At 47.1% G+C, this 19,065-nt stretch overlaps 1 protein-coding gene across 2 annotated transcripts; it reads right to left on the bottom strand.

Annotated features, from left to right (window-relative positions):
* Nucleotides 1–4,270: 4,270 nt before the first annotated feature.
* ZWINT (ZW10 interacting kinetochore protein) lies at nucleotides 4,271–16,324 on the bottom strand. Of its 2 annotated transcripts, none has more exons than XR_015947213.1 (10): nucleotides 16,251–16,324; nucleotides 14,419–14,518; nucleotides 14,189–14,300; nucleotides 12,571–12,737; nucleotides 9,837–9,893; nucleotides 9,582–9,733; nucleotides 8,462–8,633; nucleotides 8,244–8,383; nucleotides 5,845–7,164; nucleotides 4,271–4,677 (listed from the first exon to the last, which is right to left on the bottom strand). XR_015947213.1 is itself a non-coding variant. In XM_035140819.3 (10 exons), exons 1-10 carry the CDS (start codon nucleotides 16,271–16,273, stop codon nucleotides 4,597–4,599), a joined length of 1,164 nt encoding a protein of 387 aa, XP_034996710.2. In that variant the 5' UTR covers nucleotides 16,274–16,324; the 3' UTR covers nucleotides 4,271–4,596. The 2 variants fall into 2 exon arrangements, 1 of the variants encoding a protein (XP_034996710.2); XM_035140819.3 differs by having other exon boundaries at nucleotides 5,845–6,004.
* Between the last annotated feature and the right edge of the window lie 2,741 nt (nucleotides 16,325–19,065).

Here is a 19,065-nt window from a genome sequence, read left to right as displayed (position 1 = left end):
TTTGACGTGCTTTCGAACTGCTAGGTTGGCAGGAGCTGGGACCAAGCAACGGGAGCTCACCCCGTCACAGGGATTCGAACCGCTGACCTTCTGATCAGCAAGCCCTAGGCTCAGTGGTTTAACCACAGCGCCACCTGGGTCCCTTTGCGTATACCATACCCTCGCTTAAATGAAAGATCATAAAAATGGCCATTCTGCATCAAGAATGGGGCGGGGGCATGTTTCAGAATTCATTCACGCAAATCATGCAGGTTCACCCTGTATATTAAGCACTTTCATATCCCGCCTTTCTTCCATCATGGAACTCCAAGTGACATACAGGAAAGTTCGCCAGTGGCCTCCCATCCAGAAATGGACCAGACTCGGACCACTTCGCTTCAGCCAAGTTCCCCTTCTGAGCATCCTTTTCTCCAGAACACCCCTCCCTTCCCACCTCTGCCTGAACTCTCTACTCACACAATGTTTTATTTCCTTCGCCTTGACCCATTTTTTTGTTGCCTTCCCCATCCCGCTTTTGATTCACTCTGCTCCTCCAAACAGTGGCATGGCATGAGACGGCGGGGGGATCAAAATTCTGAGGGGGCACAACCATGCAGACACTGGCTTCCACAGGGATCCCTGCTCCGCCTTGGCCAAGGCGGCAGAGTAGTCCATCAGGGGCTTGCCACCGCGGCCCATCTTGGTGTTTTCCTGTCCTTTTCTGCCTGGCTGGCGCTGGGGGTGTCTGGGCCCCAGACCCCAGCCTGGCCTCACTGGCACTTCCCCAGCAGAAGCCAGCAACCATGCACAGCCCAGGCAGAGGGCTCAGGGTTAGGGCCGCCACTCAAACAAAGAAAGTTTGGAAAGGAGGGTGGAGGGAGATCAAAACACAGCATGAGAACAGGTGTCCTCTGCTCCCTGGTGTTCATGGGTATCTCTCTCTCCCATCTAGGCTGTTGCACATGGCTTTTTCCCAAGAAAAAAGCAGACATTGCGCGCCCCATTCTGCCCCATGGCCCCGACGCTGCCAACCTCTACCCAGTCAACCTTATCCAAGCGCCACTTTTCCGGAACGAACACTGCCCAGTTCTCACACTGTTTAAATATTTCATTGTGCAAGACCAAGCAGAAAACGCTCACTTAAGGCTTTTCCCGACTCCCACTTCAGATGGGTAAATATTTCATGGGTAGCAGCCTCACCAACCCCGGCCTGCTTTGCATCCAAGGGCAGAAAGTCGAGGTTGGTGGGCAGGCCAGATACAGGGGCAGCTTCCATCTTGAGCAACAGGTTGATGACCCAGGGCCTGCCAAAGCATGCGGAAGAGCTGCAGGTTTCAATTCTCCACTCTTAATAATAATGAAAAAAGAAAATAAATGGTGGGGAAGGTAGACCACTAAAAGGGGCTCCTGTTTCTCAAGACACACTTTTCCATTCCCACCTCTGACTAGTAGAAAAGCTCCCTAAACCAAGTCCTAATGCATCTTATCCCATGAACTTCGGTAAGTAGCAGCAGGCTGACAAAAAAGGATTAAAACAATCTCACACACTGGGGCTGCAATTTTATGCACTTACCTAGGGACCCAGGTGGCGCTGTGGTTAAACCACTGAGCCTAGGGCTTGCTGATCAGGTAGGCGGTTCGAATCCCTATGACGGGGTGAGCTCCCGTTGCTTGGTCCCAGCTCCTGCCAACCTAGCAGTTCGAAAGCACATAAAAATGCAAGTAGATAAATAGGGACCGCTACAGCGGGAAGGTAAACGGTGTTTCCATGTGCTGCTCTGGTTTGCCAGAAGCGGCTTTGTCATGCTGGCCACATGACCTGGAAGCTATACGCCAACTCCCTCGGCCAATAATGCGAGATGAGCGTGCAACCCCAGAGTCGGTCACGACTGGACCTAATGGTCAGGGGTCCCTTTACCTTTACCTAGGAAGAAGTCCCATCGAACTCAGTGGAACTTACTTCTGAGGAGATTGTTGGGCATTCGCACCAACTGAGTGGCAGCAGCAGCAGGGTCGACGAAAGAACAAACTTGTCCACAATATCTTTGCTCTCTTTTTATTTGTGAATATATACATAATACAATACAATACAATACAATACAATACAATACAATACACCCCTCTTAGCACCATTCCTCTATACCTCACACTACACAAACTCATGAAACATTTGGGTAACTTAAAATACAATTTTCAAAATAATCAATTACCCAATCACTTTGCCACATTCAGGGCAAGGAAACTCCGCCTCCAATTACTCAAATTATCAAAAGCTCACAGGTGTGCTATCATTCAGATCAGGGCTACAAACACACATCTCCGAGTAGCACCATTGACCATGTCAATCTTAAAGAAAAACCTAACAGAGATACGGATGGAATTGCACTGTAAACAAGCAAGATGACAGGCAGGAAGTGGAAGGGGATACACAGAGAATTTAAAGATCAGGGCTTTAAAATATGGTCAGGCCCAAAAGCTGCCCCCCCCTGTTTTGTCCCTAAATAAATCACATTGCTTTGTCCCTAAATCAGCCAGCCAAGAACATTGCACTGGCTCCCATTACCTCCTGGCAGTTTGGCTTTCCGCCTCCAGGATCAGGGGCCTGAAACCAGACAGAGACAGCCCCTCATGGCTCCCTCTATTTACGTCATGCATTATGCCTTGATCCTCTCAGAAAGCGCCAGGCAGCTACATTTATCCCTTATGCGGCAAGCAAAACCCTCAGCCCCCTCCCTGCGACTCTGGCCTCCTTGGAAACCCAGACCCTCTTAACCTAAGCCAAGCTGATCTGCAGCAACATCTCCCCCACCCCCAATATTTTAGGGAGGCAAAGGAGGGAAGGAGGAGCATTTAAGAGCTGCAACACAAAAGGAGGCAGCAAGCAAAGGCAGATGCCTCAATTCTTGGCATCATACACGGTTTCACCCTCAGCAAATGTAAAAGAGCACACCTGTGTGCACATATAGGGAGGGAGGGGATTGGTCTAAGAGTTCTACCCTTGCTTGCAGAGCTCCAAAAAGGAAGTGGTGGCCATTAGGCTGGTACCCAATGCTCCACTTCAAATTCAGCATTCATGGTGGAAGGGTAGAAACCTTGTGTGTGACTCAGATACAATTTCTATGAGAGGGGGGAAAACCTGGAGTGTATACACTGGCCTAGAATCAAAAACAAGCAGGGGGGGAAGTAATCCGGGTGAAGGAGGGTCCAAAAGATCGCCCTCTAGAGTTGCATCTCTCTTCGCAAGAAGCGTGGTGAAACAGCGGCACCAAGTGGCAAGATGCAGAACTCCTCCGACCAACAGGTGCCTGCTTTAAGCACATAGGAAGTTGCTGGGTCACAGCATCGGTCCACCTGGCTTAGTACTGTCCACACTGACTGGTGGCAGCTCTCCGGGATTCCAGACACGATTCTCTTCCAGCCCGACCTAGAGATGCCCAGGGCTGGATGCAAAGCAGCTGCTCTGCCACGGAGCTACAGCTCATCTGCACACATTGAGTTCTTATCACCAAATTAATAGTATTTTTGGTTCACGTAATGCATGGCTACATATTTCCCCCACACACACCTCTAATGTTCAAGTTCTGCTTTTTTTCCTGTTTCCATTTACTTTAGCTCTTATTACCTGCAGTCCGTTTGTGTTCTTGTTCTAATTTAGTTATATCTCCAATGGTGAATCCTTCATTCCACTTCTTTCCTTTTAAAAATGATTACCGTATTTTCCGGCGTATAAGACGACTTTTTAACCCGGGAATATCTTCTCAAGATTCAGGGATCGTCATATGCCAGGTCGTCTTATACACAATTGCAGAAGCAATTTCTGGCGCTGCGGGCATTTTAGAAATGGGTAGCGCGGCGCCGAAAATCGCTTCTGTGCATGTCCAGACATGATTTTCAGCTTCCGGACATGTGCAGAAGCAATTTCTGGCACTGTGGACATTTTGGAAATGGGCAGCGTGGCGCCAGAAATCGCTTCTGCGCATGTCCAGTCGTGATTTTCAGCTTCCGGATATGTGCAGAAGCAATTTCTGGGGCTGCGGATTTTTTGGATATGGGCAGCGCGGGCATGACCGGCCCACGGACAATCGTAGGAAGAGGGGTAGTCTTATACAGCGAGTATATACGAAACTCTATATTTTAACTGGAAAAGCTGGGGGTCGTCTTATACGCCCAGTTGTCTTATATGCCGGAACATACGGTATTTGCACTGAATCTTGTATGTCAGCCTTCAAAGTGTCTCGTAATAAGGCTTCTGAGTACTGTGATGCATTATTATGTATATAGGATTCCTCAATTTTTAATTTGATGCAGGGTTTTATTGAACAGAAAATAGCAAAGTTTCAGAATGTTTAGAAGTAAAGTCAGACACAAACACATGTAAGGATGAGAGGGGGCTTGAAATGTAGAAGAGGAAGATCCACTCAAGACAAAGAAATCAAAACTGACCAGGGGTTGAGGAGGGAGAGACTGAAACGGGCCAGCACAAGAAAGGAGAATGCAGCTGTCCCTGGTTAAGTCTCTTCTCCTTCCCCGGGATATAGGCAAGGAGAACAGCTCCTGAGCAAGGTTCTAGTCCCAAACCATTCTTCACCCTGCATAGGCAGAGGGACCAGCAGATGCTCAGGCAAGGAAAGGAGCGTTGAAGTCCACGGCACTGAGATATTCCAGCCAGTCCCGCAGCGAAGGTCTCTCCTGAGGGGGCTGCCAGAAAGAAAGAAGTTTAGTGCATCGTGGCCAGGGCTCAGGAAACCACAAGGAGCTCCTAGGAAATGGATGCCCAGGAATCTGAGCATCTTGTCCAACTGGTGCAGGGCAGGCTACTGAGAATTTTATGCCACAACTTAAATCAAAGATAAGGGCACTGCCAATTGCATAAAAGCATCTCATGCCTCTGAGACCCCACTGCAGTGTCCTTTTGAGTCACTTTTAACATGAGATGGAGGGTTACAGCCAGAAAACAGAGAAGGAAGGAAGAAAGCAAAAGCCTATAGATGAGGGACCTTTAGCCTTTCACCCAGAAAGAGGCCCCTCTCCCCCAAAACACTTGCTCCCCCTAGGAATTGCCTAGGAGCAGGTCCGGCCCTAAGGCAAGGCTGGGTGGCGCAATGCGCCAGGCCACCAGGGGGCACCACGCTGCGCCCGCCAGACAACCTGGCCACCCTCCCGCTCACCCTGCTCCTTGCCTCCCGCCCGCCCATCCGCCATGGGTTCGAGTCCCAGCCTCAGCCTGGCGGGTCGGGTCGGGGGCATGGGGAGAACAAGAGGCCGGGTGCTGCGCGGCACACACACCCCAGCAGAGGCCTCCGCGCAGGAGGAGGGGCGGCGCCGGCGCCCCGGAGGACAACCAAGCAGCCCGGCCCACCCGCTGCGGCGCCCCTGAGCCCGGCCCACCCTCAGCCCATGCCATGTCCCTCCTCTGCGTCCGCGGTGAATTGGGGGGCGGCGGAGGGACCTTTGCGCCACGGCGCTCGATGTGGTTAAGACGGGCCTGCCTAGGAGCACTCCATTCCTTTGGGACATCAGCAGCCATTTTACAAATCCCACCCTCATTTCTATTTGAATGCCTAACAACCTAGGGAGCAAGTGCATCTATGCTTAATAGGGCTGGAAGCAAAGGGTCAAGAATGAGCATGGGCAGAAGCACTGACCCACAGTTTCTCTTTACAGGTGCACCTCCATGCACATCCCCAATGTTTGGTGCCCACTTTGCTACCCCAAATAGATCTCTAGCCAGAAGGCAGTAGAACAGAAAAAAGTGGGACAGCTGGGCACGAGAGGATCGAAGAGTTTAACAGCCGCCTCTCCTCAGTCTTAATTCTTGCTGTTTCATTTACCCCCATTCTAGATCACCACCCACCCAGCACTAACCTTATAGGAAGTTGCGTCAACTGTGCCATGTTGACCCTTCACTGAGCAGAGGGAGATGCCACCGCTGGCTGGGTATCCTGGCTCCACATAGAGGTTACAAGTGGAGCTGGGCTTCAGGTAACTCAGAATCCTTTTCTCTTGCTGCCAATCAACAGCAAAACTGCAGAGGGAGGAGCAGAGGTTAAGGCATCAGCAATGGCTGGCAGGGAGACGGAAATACAACCTCCTTCCAAAATGGGGGGGGGGAGCATTCCCCTGAAAGCAGCAATCCCCCCTGCACATAGAGGCCAGGCAGTTCTCCAAGAACAGGGCAGGTCAATGCCTAAGTGACTGCTAGCAAGCACAAGAGAGCCAGGTCTCATTGATGCAAGGGGTCACCCCAAGTCCCAAGGTTGCCAATCCCTACTAAGAGCCCACTGGACAGAGACCCTGGCATGTCTCTATTCTGTATAGTCCTAAACAAGTATGAAAAGGGATTAAAGGGAACAGCATCTTCTAGGTGCTCAGATGTTTTGGGGGTGGAGGGCATCTTACAGCTTTCGTTCCTTTCTTTTCCAGCTTTGCTTTCATCCAAACACACACTCTCAGTGCTCCAAGCGTTCTCAGTTGTCTTTAGAACCAGCCAGAGGAGCAGTGAAGAGGTGAGAGAGTGGCTTGGTTAAGAAGACCACCTGAGTTTCTGACAAAGATAAGATCCCAATTGGGGTCTGAAGACTCATCAATACAGGTGTTTCTTAACAGCCACATCAATGCAGACATACTAATGGAAGAAGCAAAGATCACCAGTGTTGAAGCAATGATTGTTCAACATCCACTTCATTGGACTGGACATGTTGTGCGGATGCCTGATTATCGTCTTCCAAAGCAACTACTCTATTCCAAACTTTAAAATGGAAAGCGTAATGCTGGTGGTCAACAAAAGAGGTTTAAAGACTCTCTCAGGGCAAATCTTTAAAAATAAACACCGACAGCTGGGAAACACTGGCCTGCGAGCTCTCCAACTGGAGACCAAAGGCGTCATGGGCTTGGAAGACGCTCGAACTCAGGATGAAAGGGAGAAACGTGCTATGAGGAAGGCACGTTTGGCAAATCCACACCATGATCAACTCCCTCCCAGAAACCTATGGTATTTCCCCACTGTGGAAGGACGTGTGGATCCAGAATTGGCCTCCACAGTCACTTACAGACTCGTTGTTAAAACCGTGTTCATGGAAGACAATTTTACTCGGCTACGAGTGATCGCCGAAGAAAGAAGAAGCAATCAAATGATCAGAGGAGTGTTGATTTCACATCACTGTGAAGGGACGTATTCACAAGAAGCTGGCCAAGAAACAGAGCAATGTGCACTTTAGCCTTAACAACGCCAACCTTTCTCTCTGCAGCACTCATGCTGTTAGCTCCCCTCCTGGAAAAGGTTAAACCAGCCCCTCTCTCTCAAGCTTCAGGCAGGCTATTAAAACCTTGCAGTGTGGGTGAAAAGTTACACCCCCTGCTTTTATATTGAATTATATTATCCTGCTATTTTGAGTATGTCAGTTTTACTTATTTATGAACTGCTTCCACTGAAGTATGAGTATCTCAAAGCAATTTCACAAATTAATACAGCTCAGTTGCACCCAACTAAATTTCTACTCAGAGCAGAGCTGCTGAAATTAGCCATGTCCATTCCTTTCAATGGACCAACTCTGAGTAGAAACCAATATTGGACACAAGCCAGTATTATTATCATATATAAATTTTACACAGTTCAGTACACCCAAAGATGTACTGCCAACAATAAAGCATACATCTCTGATTGCAAAACAATCAGTTCCTCACTCCACATTATAAAATCCTCGATAAAGACACAGAAAGATAAACATCACTATTCCTAGTTATCATCTTAATAGTTCTTCCTCATACATTCGGAAACTCAGTCCTAGTATTGAAAGCTACCGTATTTGGTTATGCTTTTGAATTCAACACGCAAAATTGATTTTAGTGACGTGAGCTGCTTTTCTTGTGTTTGATATGTATTATCTATATTTTTTATAAACTGCTTTGCGTTTATTCTTGACAAAATATGAGGGCATAAATTTATAAATAAATAAATGAAATCAATTTGAACAGATAAATTAGCAGGCTTGCCAAGGCAGTTTCGGAGCCCCTGTGAAGGCAATGCATCTCACGAACACTGGCCAATCCAACCCCACTTCATTTGGCAATGGGTCTCTGCACCGCCCCCCTGCATGCTCCAAACTGGAGAAGCCAGGAAATAAATCAAAGCAAGGTCTCTGGTGCTGAGCTACACCTGCCCCTGCAACTTCCTCTCTGTGTAAAGACAGAAAAACTTCAACTCAACTCTGAACTCGAGGCCCCAAACGGCTCTACAAAAGCTATACAAAAGCAAGGAAGCTCACCTGCTGTGCAGCAACTCGATCTCAGCCAGAAGTTGTGCTTGCTGGAAGTAACCATTCTGCAACTCCAGGATGATGGCTTTGATGTTGCCACAAGTGCCTTCGGGAAGCACCAAAGAGGGAGAGAAGAAAGGGCTGTGGCTCTGCACGGGTAAAGGAGATCCGATCAGCGGTCTGAGCACTCCGATCCAGACCAGAACTCGATTCTTGCTCTGACTCACCTGCAGCGTGACACTGCCATTATCCCTCCAGTGCAAGCGCAGCTTCAGGGCGTGGGGAGTGGCAGCCCCCGGCTGGGCCGGGCAGATCAGCTCAAACTCCAGGTCACTTTTTGATTCAGAAAGCAATCTGACCCCTTGCAAAGTCTCCAAAAGGGACCGGAAGTCAGAGATCCTGCAGACAATGAACAAGCCCAGGGCAGGGCAACGAAAAGGAGGAAACCTGAAGGCACATCTCCAACAACACTCATGGTGGAGCAGTCTGGGTGGTGGCTGGAGTAGTGAAGGGCTGGATTCCTCTCCTTCCTCCCACCCCAACCCTTTAAAGGCAGCCTTAAGACTGAAGATTTTAACCCATACTATAAAATAAGGCAGACCCAGGTGGTGCTGTGGTTAAACCAGAGCCTAGGGCTTGCTGATCAGAAGGTCGGCGGTTCGAATCCCTGTGACGGGGTGAGCTCCCATTGCTTGGTCCCAGCTCCTGCCAACCTAGCAGTTCAAAAGCACGTCAAAATGCAAGTAGATAAATAGGAACCGCTACAGCGGGAAGGTAAACGGCGTTTCCATGTGCTGCTCTGGTTTTCCAGAAGCGGCTTTGTCATGCTGGCCACATGACCTGGAAGCTATACGCCGGCTCCCTCAGCCAATAATGCGAGATTAGCGCACAACCCCAGAGTCGGTCACGACTGGACCTAATGGTCAGGGGTCCCTTTACCTTTATAAAATAAGGCAATGAGTACTCCAGACAGACAAAATCTGAACTCTGCACCAGGTAACCTGCAGTCTCTTGTGGATTATAGAAATTAGCACGATTCCCTTATTGTGTATAGTTTGAATCAACCACCATTAGTTACAGGGAGCTGCACACACCTACAAAGGACACCCCAGAATTTCTCAGCCACCCCTCTGGCTGCCCAGCTGAAAAGGGGCAAGGCCCACACACTTGCAAGCATGCATCTTTCCCCGCATAAGCAGAACGTTAAGTTTCAGTGGTGGGGTAGCTGTGCATATCCTGCCCCAACTGCAGATATGGAATCAGGGGGTGGCCGTTATTCCAAGTCACAAGTGCAATCTTGGGCACATTTCAGATTCCGTTCCCCGCAGTCGGAACCAGCGCTCTCACCTCTGGACCTCCTCCTGCCAAGCGCAGGCCTGGCGCTCTTCTTCCTCTAGCTCCCTCCGCAGGTGCTGCAGCTCCTCGCACTGCACCTGCAGACTGCCTCGCAGCTCCACCATGCGCTCGTCCAGCCGCTGCTGCTGCTCACACAAGGCGTCCTGCCGGGGGAGAAGCAACCAGGATCAAGCCAAGGGACTCAACCGGCTCCTATCCCCACTCTGGACCAGTTCAGATCTAGTTCACTTGCCCCGTCAGCCCCACCTGCTCCTTCTGCCGCCTGATCTGAGCGCTCCTCGCCTTCTCCTCCATCTCCAGTTTCTACAAGGGAAACACAAAATGGAAGTAAGTGCAGGAATCCCAAATGGCTGGGTCACAACCTACACCTTATCAATGTACACTGTTGGTTGGGCTTACAGACACGCATTACCCCTGGTGGGACATATAAACAAAGGGAAGGTGTACTCCATCCCACTCCCCATTATGATACTTTGGCTACTAAGGGGCTCCTTGAATTTTAACCCAATGAACACAGCATATGGTTAAACTACAGAATTTGCTACCAGGTGTTGTCAACGTGGATGGCTTTAAAGGAGGACCAGACAAACTCATGGAGGATAAAGGCTATCAATGGGGACTGGCCATGAAGACCATGTTATTTAATTTTTCAGGTTGCAAGAAAGGAAATCCCAACTAAACATAAGGAAGAACTTTCTGACAGTAAGAGCTGTTCGACAGCGGAACCTCGGGAGGTTGTGGACTCTCCTTCCTTGGAGGCTTTTAAGGAGAGACTGGATGGCCATCTATCATTGAGATTCCTGCATTGCAGGTGGTTGGACTAGAGCAGGGGTAGGCAACCTAAGGCCCATGGGCCACAGCCCCCGAGCCGCCCCCGAACCGAGCCACCCGCTCGGCGAGTCCCAGCGCTGCGCTAAACCACTCCCTTCTGCAGCGCCGGAAATCAATCGTGGGCGCGCACACAATGCGGCCCACGAAGGGATCTCTGCTGGAGTGAACCAGCCCAGGCAAGGTAAACCTTGCCAACCCCTAGACTAGAGGACCCATGGGGTCCCGTCCAACTCTTCAATTCTATGATTTAATGTTACTTTATAAAATTTCTATCTTGCCCCTCCTCCTCCCCAAAGGCACAAAATATCAAAAAATTGAAACAATTGTGTATATAATATTTTGGAACATTAAAAAAAAAATCTAAAAGCTTTTCAAAACATTTTAAAGCACCTTAAAACATTTAAGCATAATCACAGTTCAATGTTGCCATGACCAGTATCTTTCAGCTAATAGGTCCTGCAAAGGTCATTTAGACTGTGGACACACCACACAAAGCATGTGACTTCCCCCCAAAAATCCTGGGAACTGTAGTTGATTCCTCGCAGGGCTACAATTTCTAGCACCATCAGCAAACTACAGCTCCTAGTTTTTTGAGAGGAGTAATGTCTTTTAAACGTAAGGTGTTTACACAGCCTTATTCCTTAGCAAAGATGTGGAAATGTGAAAGCCTTTGTCTTTTGGCTGATAATGCAGGGCGGGGGGAGTGATTTCTTTTATTTTCCATTATTTAGTGTGAAAGTTCAAAGCAAAGTAAAGCCAACCATTCCAAAACACAGCATCGGTTCCAGAAACATTCTGGGCACACATTTCAAAAGCAGGCAGCAGCAGAACTGCTAAGATCTCTGTCAGGTGCCCCCTTTGCTTCTATGTTTTCTCCACTAACCTCGCCACCTTGTAAGAGATAAATCTGATGCCCTTTTAAATGTGTTGTGGGTGTTACAGGTAGGTAGCCGTGTTGGTCTGAGTCGAAGCAAAATAAAAAAAATTCCTTCAGTAGCACCTTAAAGACCAACTAAGTTTTTATTTTGGTATGAGCTTTCGTGTGCATGCACACTTCTTCAGATACACTTGAAACAGAAGAGTCCGACCCTTATGTATATACAGAGGGTGGTAGGGGTGGGTGGGAATGGGTGATGGGCTGATGGGAGTGGTAAACCTGTTGATGGCTGTTAACGACTGCTGATGACTGCAATTGGTCCTGCGGGGGGGGGGGAAGCAAGGCCTGAGGCGCTAAAGAAAGCTTGATCATGCATAATGAGATAAGAATCCTATGTGGGTGTTAGTATTTCACGCCTCCGATATTGCAGATGAGATTGCTGTCAATCACATGCCTGTCTGAGAAGAGTGTGGGAACGGAAGACAGTCTTATCTCTTCCGTTGTGTGTACTATTTGTACTGTACTTTGCTTTTACTTGTGACCTGTTCGTCTCTCGGAGCTGCAGGGAGAGGACGCCATGAATCCTTTGTCTGTACATAGTGTGTAAATAAATATGTAGATTAGCTCTACAATGTCTTCTTGCTGTGTTATGCTAGAAGATTAGTGTGCATATATCATTTGATATATGTCGCTGAAGCGCACTGGAGAAGGGAAATGCCTTTTCCAGAGGTGCGCATACCAGAGGATGCTCGGAGTTCGGGGGCTGCAGGGGCACCCCAGGGCATTTTCCAAACGTGGAAGCGGGGATTATTGGTTTATTTTTGTTCTCATTTATGTTATGCACTTTTGGGGGCGTTATATTGTAATTTTATGTTGTGAACCACCCTGAGATCTACGAAGGGTGTATACAAATTTAATAATACTAATGCTAATAATTACTTTTTAAGCTTCCCTCCACCAAATGTGCTGCCTGAATCTTTGTAAGGGTTTTTGCCCTCCCCTCCTTCGACCTCCAAAATTCTGGAGGGTGAGATGTCTAGGCCACCCTGGCTTTAGCATCTTGTCTACGGGCAGCTTGCTTTAATCCAAGGCCAGGAAATCTCTGGGCCTCTAGGTCTGGTTGTGTTAGAGCTCCCACCATTCCTGAGCCATGGGAGCTGACGTCTGGAAACATCTCAAGAGCCACAGGCTCGCCACTCTTGCTATAATCAGAAAACAGGGGGACAACTCCATCCCAGGCTCCCCATCACCACCCGCAAATCAGCAAAGCACCTTGTCTTGGTAGCGCTGCAGAGCTTCTTCCAAGAGCTGAGCTCGGTTCCGCGCCTGCTCCAGCTTGAGCAGCAATTGTGGCACATCCTTCTTGATGCTCTCCACTTGTTGTTGGTACTCAGCTTTGAGCTTCTTCCACTCCTGCTTCGCTTCGGCCACCTCCTCTCCTGCAAGAGAAGGGGCCGGGGAGGTGGGGAGCCCAAGATCAGCCTCGGAGACAGTAGAGGTGGTACATGTGCCCCAGTCGTTTCACCGAGTTTCTCAAAATACCAGAAGTAGAAGTTTCCAACCCACACTATGACCAGCCACAATAAAAAAAAAATAAACTCTCCAGGGAACAAGGGCTGATGTTCATTAAACCAGCTTGCCCAATACACCCACCAGACACCAGCTGAAGAAATGTAGCTCCACAGAGCACACTTCAGCACTGCTCAGCTTGGACTCTTGGACTGAAAGCACAGAATGTTTTCTGGGGAGTTTATACCGGTAAAAGCCATTTCCTCCTTTGCATTTATTTTTATTTTATTTTGTGGAAAATTAAATGCAAGACAGTTTATAAAAATATAAAGATTTTTAAAAATTAAATTTAAAAATTTAAATTAATAAATGAAAAAATAAAAACCCCATTTCCTAATCCAGGGGTGGCCAACGTGGCACGCTCTGGATGCTTTGGACTACAACTCCCATCAGCACCTGCCAGCATGGATGATGATGGGAGTTGTAGTCCAGCAACATCTGGAGGGTCACAGGTAAGTTGCCCCCCTATTTTGGCCCTGGAAACAGTTTAAGGTTGTATATGGCAAGGAGAAAAAGCAGTGGTGCAACGCTATGGCACAATTCCATGGGAGTCAATACAAAAACAGGTTTAACTACACTAAGCAATCCACAATGCAAGGCTATTTTTTAAAATTAATATGCAAACTAGAGATACTTTGTTTATTATTATTATTATTATTATTATTATTATTATTATTTAAAATGACCTTTATTGAATTTAAAATAATTATAAAACAAAACAGTCAACTAAAATTCCAACAGAAAATACACAACAGCCAAAAAATATACAAATAAACAATCATAAACATTCAAATAAAACTTTCCTATCTTCTACCATATTTATCGGTCTAGCTTCTATATCTTCATTTCAATATCCAAATTCATATCATCTTATCCCGATTGACTTCCCCTTCTCTTCCTCCCTGGCTTCAAAGTTTTTAACTTTCCCACTGCATCCATTTACTTTCCTTCTGGGAATTCTACAAAATATTCATTTTAAACCCAAGTTCTTTCAGATATATTCCGAATTTTTCCCAATTGTTATTAAACTTTTTATTTGAACCACCCCTTATCGAATTTGTCAATTTGGCCAGATCAATATAAGTAATTAATTTCTCTTGCCAATCTCTAATCGTAGGGACTTCCTGGGTTTTCCATAATTTAGCGATTAAAATTCTTGCTGCCGCTACTGAATACAAAAATATCTTCTAATCCTTTTTTTTCACTTCTTGTTTGACCATACCTATTAGGTATGGGCAAACTAGAGATACTTTGATTCACGCTACACCCTCATTAGTTTGGACACATAGAAAACTGTGACTTGTGCAGAATGCATACTCACGAACAGAAGATTCGGAGGCGTTCTCAACGCAAAGCCCAGAATCAAGGAAATCCAGAAAGAACTTCAACACTTGCAGCTGCATCACCATAAACTTATGGGCGTGCCTGGTGCTCTGGAAAACACGCACCAAAAGCAGGGTTCAAGTCAGCACCCTGGGAGCTCTCCGCCCGTTGAGCCAGCCAGGACTAAAGCCAGCATCCCCTCAAAAGGAAAAAAGGACTACTACTCACCACAGCATGCTCAAGCAAAACCTGAGGTGGTAGGTCATCCTCCAACCCATATTGGGCTTGGCTCTCAAAGGCGATTGCGTCCTTCACCCAAGCAAGAAGCCTAAGGAGGACATGAAGAAACCATAATATCAAGAAACTAAAAGAGCACCTTTCAAAACTTTATTATGTCCCAGGAAGCATTTCAGCTGCGTGACGACCCTCCATACTGGTGAAAGACTCAAGGAAGGTCATATTCTTACCTAGTCCAGGGTGGGCAAATGTGGGCCCTGCAGATGTTGTTGGATGACAAACTCCCATCATTCCTGACCACTGGCTACACTGACTGAGGCTAATGGGAGTTGTAGTTCAACAGCTGGAGGTCACAAGATGCCCACGCCAAGGGCATACATCCAGCTCAGCTGGGATATTTGCCAGGCTAACCAGCGTTCAGAGTTGCTCTATGCAAACAGGGAACAACACCTTGAACACACCTAACACCAGTGTGGTATAATAGTTAAAGTGTTGGACTGGGTAGGATCTGGGAGACAAGGGTTCAAATCCCCACAATCATGAAACCCGACCCACCTCAAAGGGTTGCTATGGGGATTAAATGGGATGGAGAACCATATACACCAAGGTCCTTGCAGAAAAAATGCGGGATATAAATGCAATAAAATAAATAAGTACAGCTGTTCAGGTGGTCAGAAGTGACGAGAAAGTTGTTCTATACAGGGAAACTCGCCTGCTGTTTCACTGCCTCACTGAGGAACCTGTCAAGCCTATGCTGCTGTTTAAGATGTTCTTGATTAATGATTATTTTGTACTGGTTTTTAAATGGCGTTTTACATTTCACTTGTTATACGTATTGTTGAGCTGTTTTATGAGATGGAGGCATGTACTTTTATAAGCAAACAATCCCCTGAACTTTCAAGGAACACCCAAGTGCCTGTGGAAAATTCATAGAATTGCAGAGTTGGAAAGGACCTGCAGATCACCTAGTCCAGGCATCCCCAAACTGCGGCCCTCCAGATGTTTTGGCCTACAACTCCCATGATCCCTAGCGAACAGGACCAGTGGTCGGGGATGATGGAAATTGTAGTCCAAAACATCTGGAGGGCCGCAAGTTTGGGGGTGCCTGACCTAGTCTAACCCCCTGCAATTAGAATGTTTTCAAGCAAATGCAGCAGTAGAAACTACGGAAATACAGAATAATGTTTTTAGCAGGTACTGAAAAGTAAACAGTGAAGGCACCTGCTTGATCTCAATAGGCAGGGAGTTTCGAAGTGTAGGCACTGCCAAACTAAAGGATCGAGTTCAAGTGCATAAAATGAGTATTATGTGGCACCTGCTGTAGTGCCAGTAGCCCCAATTCAGAGCGGTTGAGTGGGCACAGGGAGGGCCTGCCGACCTCGCAAGCAAGCTGGTCCAAAGATACGTACATGTGCCACATATATATATATATATATATATATATATATATATATATATATATATATATATATATATAGTACTGTATACAAATGAAAACCATTCTTCCTTCAATGCCCAACGAAACAGTTATGTGCAAAGGGGGGGGGGACACCGCCGCTCTCCTAAACGAGTCTGCTTTGATGTATAAATGGTGGTTTTAGGCGACCTCGTAGGTAAACCGGTCCCTAGCTGTTAACCTTCTCGAGATTATATGGACTTTTAAAATTTAGTGCGTTACGCGTGCAATACAGTAAAACAAGATTAAAAATACCCTAAGATTTATACCAGCTGAAGAGAAACCAAAGCATGTATATATTACTATTTTTTTAAAAAAAAAATTATCCCTATTTCTTGGGAATAAGTGGCAAATAAACAGCACTCACTTCGCCGCCTCCGAGGCCGCCATAGCCGCTCAATGTCGCTGCGCTCCTCGCGCCTTTTCATTTCAGTCCACATCGCCCCACTTCCGCCCGCCAAGCGCACCAATCGCTGCTCGGAGACCAAGCAATGGACCGCAGGATCCCGCAGCGCCATTGGACGGAAGCAGCGCGGAGGCGGGAAGATGGGCGGCGACCGAAATGAACCTTCGCCTCCATTTTGAGAAAGGCGTCCCCGGACTGGGGATTGTGGGAAGGAGGAAAGCGGAGCTGAGGGGCTGGAGGGCGCCGGGGCGCCACAACAACCACAATAACAAAAACAACAGAGGCTCAGTGCCTAAAAGAGGCATATTGGCCGTTTCCGAGGCTGGGGGAGGGGCCCATCTCAAAAGAATGAGATTAAATAGAATATGGGCAGGTTTCACACACACCCAGCCCCACTTCCTCTTCTGCGTTTGAACACGTTGCTGAAGTTGGTTCCCAGTTGCTTATTTGTTCGAGATTTCGAAAGTACACTGGTCCCTCAACATGAAAAGCAAAGTTTATATGGCCCTGAGCCCCAGAAATAAAGCTTGGGTTAACTCATGCTATGAATTCTCGTGGTCATGGGACTCCCCTCCTCAAGCACAGCAATAAGGTTATTCAGTCCAAAGTAGAATGCTTGTAAAATGTTCCTAAATGCATGATGGGCCCCATAAACATAATAAATGGGTAATGGGGAGGGGATCCTCTGCAACCTGTGGTGTATCCTGCCTGGCCCTCAGCTTCCCACGGGTGTATGGAATGGTCAAGGACATCCATGAACACCAAAAATAGCCAAAATATTTAGAAATAATTAATTGGGGTCCGTCCCCCCCGCCAAGATGTGCTTCGGGCCGACACTCAAGCAAATGGGCAGTGCACTTCACAAGATGTCGATGCATTCTGACTGGTCCAGAGCTTCCTTTGGCTGCATGGCACAAAAAATAGGTACATACAAAAAAATAGGTAATGTGTGTGTCTACTCCAGGGGTCTCCAAACTAAGGCCCAGGGGCCGGATGCTGCCCAATCACCTTCTAAATCCGGCCCGCGGACGGTCCGGGAATCAGCATGTTTTTACATGAGTAGAATGTGTCCTTTTATTTAAAATGCATCTCTGGGTTATTTGTGAGGCCTGCCTGGTGTTTTTACATGAGTAGAATGTGTCCTTTTATTTAAAATGCATCTCTGGGTTATTTGTGGGCCTTAGGAATTTGTTCATATTTTTTTTCCAAAATATATTCCGGCCCCCCACAAGGTCTGAAAAAGTTTGCTGACCCCTGGTCTACTCCATCCCTCCATCCATTCCTTTTATTTGCATGCCGTTTTCCCACCCCCCAAAAAATCATGTTCAAAGCAGCTTACAACAAAGGAAACAATAATGCATTTTAAACAATTTCATGATAACATATCAAAACAATATGAAATATAATAACGTACCAAAAAATGACATTTCAGTATTATAACAAGATTACTGTCTTAAACAACTGCAGCGCCCAACAACAAAAATCACAAGAGAGCTTCACAGTTTCACCTTAGTCCTAGAAACACCCTACTTTCCCTGGGGTTGCTCACAGTCCCTTCCCTGGATGTCAATGACAGCAGGATACCACCCATAGGGAATATGCCCAATATGCCCACTACTCCATTGCCCCTGCAACAGCTTATTATAAGGCTTCCAAAAGTATGCTTTGGGCCACCACAAATCATGCACCTCCTCCTCCTCCTCCCTCTCCTCCTCCTCCTCCTCCTCCTTCTTCCAACTTATACACTGCCCTATACCTGGAGGTCTCAGGGCAGTTCACAAGAGATGATGGTGTGATATGGAATACCACTTCTCCCAGAGGGTCCTCCTGGCGCAGGGCATCATCAAGGAACATCTAAGCACACCAGCTTTAGTGAAGTGTTTGTTTGTTTGTTTGTTTTAACTTAAAGTAACTTTGGGAGATGTTTTGGTGTCAATAATTGGAAAGAAATTAACAGCAATACTGACAGGCATTTGTACAGCATGAGCCTAGGCATGTTTATTCAAAAGTAAGTTTCACAGAGTTGACAAAAGGCCTGTTCCCAGGTGAATGTGCATCAGATTGTCGCATTATGTATATTTTTAAGTTACTCTGGATGGTATAGTCCAGGGGTCAGCAACCTTTTTCAGCCACGGGCCGTTCCACCGTCCCTCAGACCATGTGGGTGGGCCGGACTATTTTTTTTGGGGGGGGGAATGAACGAATTCTTATGCCCCACAAATAACCCAGAGATGCATTTTAAATAAAAGCACACATTCTAAAAAACACCAGGCAGGCCCCAGAAATAACCCAGAGATGCATTTTAAATAAAAGGGCACATCCTACTCATGTAAAAATATGCTGATTGCCGGGTCATCCGCAGGCCGGATTAAGAAGGCGATTGGGCCGCATCTGGCCCCCGAGCCTTAGGTTGCCTACCGCTGGTATAGTCACAATGAAGCTGTAGCAAGAAACTGAAAAATTTGGCAGATTTTTCCTTCTGTGCCTCTCACCTAGTATTCCTCATTAAGAGCTTAGGATAAAATCCAGGATTGTGGTTCATTTGTGCATATGCAAAATTGTGGGATGTTTTTCTTTCAGCTTCTTTATGAATGAGCCTAGTTCTTTCCTGCATTTTATTCTGGTCCTGCGAACTTCTGGTTTATATTCAACTTACAGCTCCCATGGATGTTTAGTCAGAAAGAAGTACCACAGAGCTTAGGGAGTGCTACTTCCATGTAAGATTGCGTGGGGGGGGGGCTGCCTTTTAAGACTGCCACTTTTTCTTCTAACTTTT

This window comes from Zootoca vivipara, chromosome 15 (genome assembly GCF_965207765.1).
Source record: "Zootoca vivipara chromosome 15, rZooViv2.hap1.1, whole genome shotgun sequence".
In the NCBI taxonomy this organism is placed as follows: Eukaryota; Metazoa; Chordata; class Lepidosauria; order Squamata; family Lacertidae; genus Zootoca; species Zootoca vivipara.
This window is presented reverse-complemented; position numbering and strand designations above follow the sequence as displayed.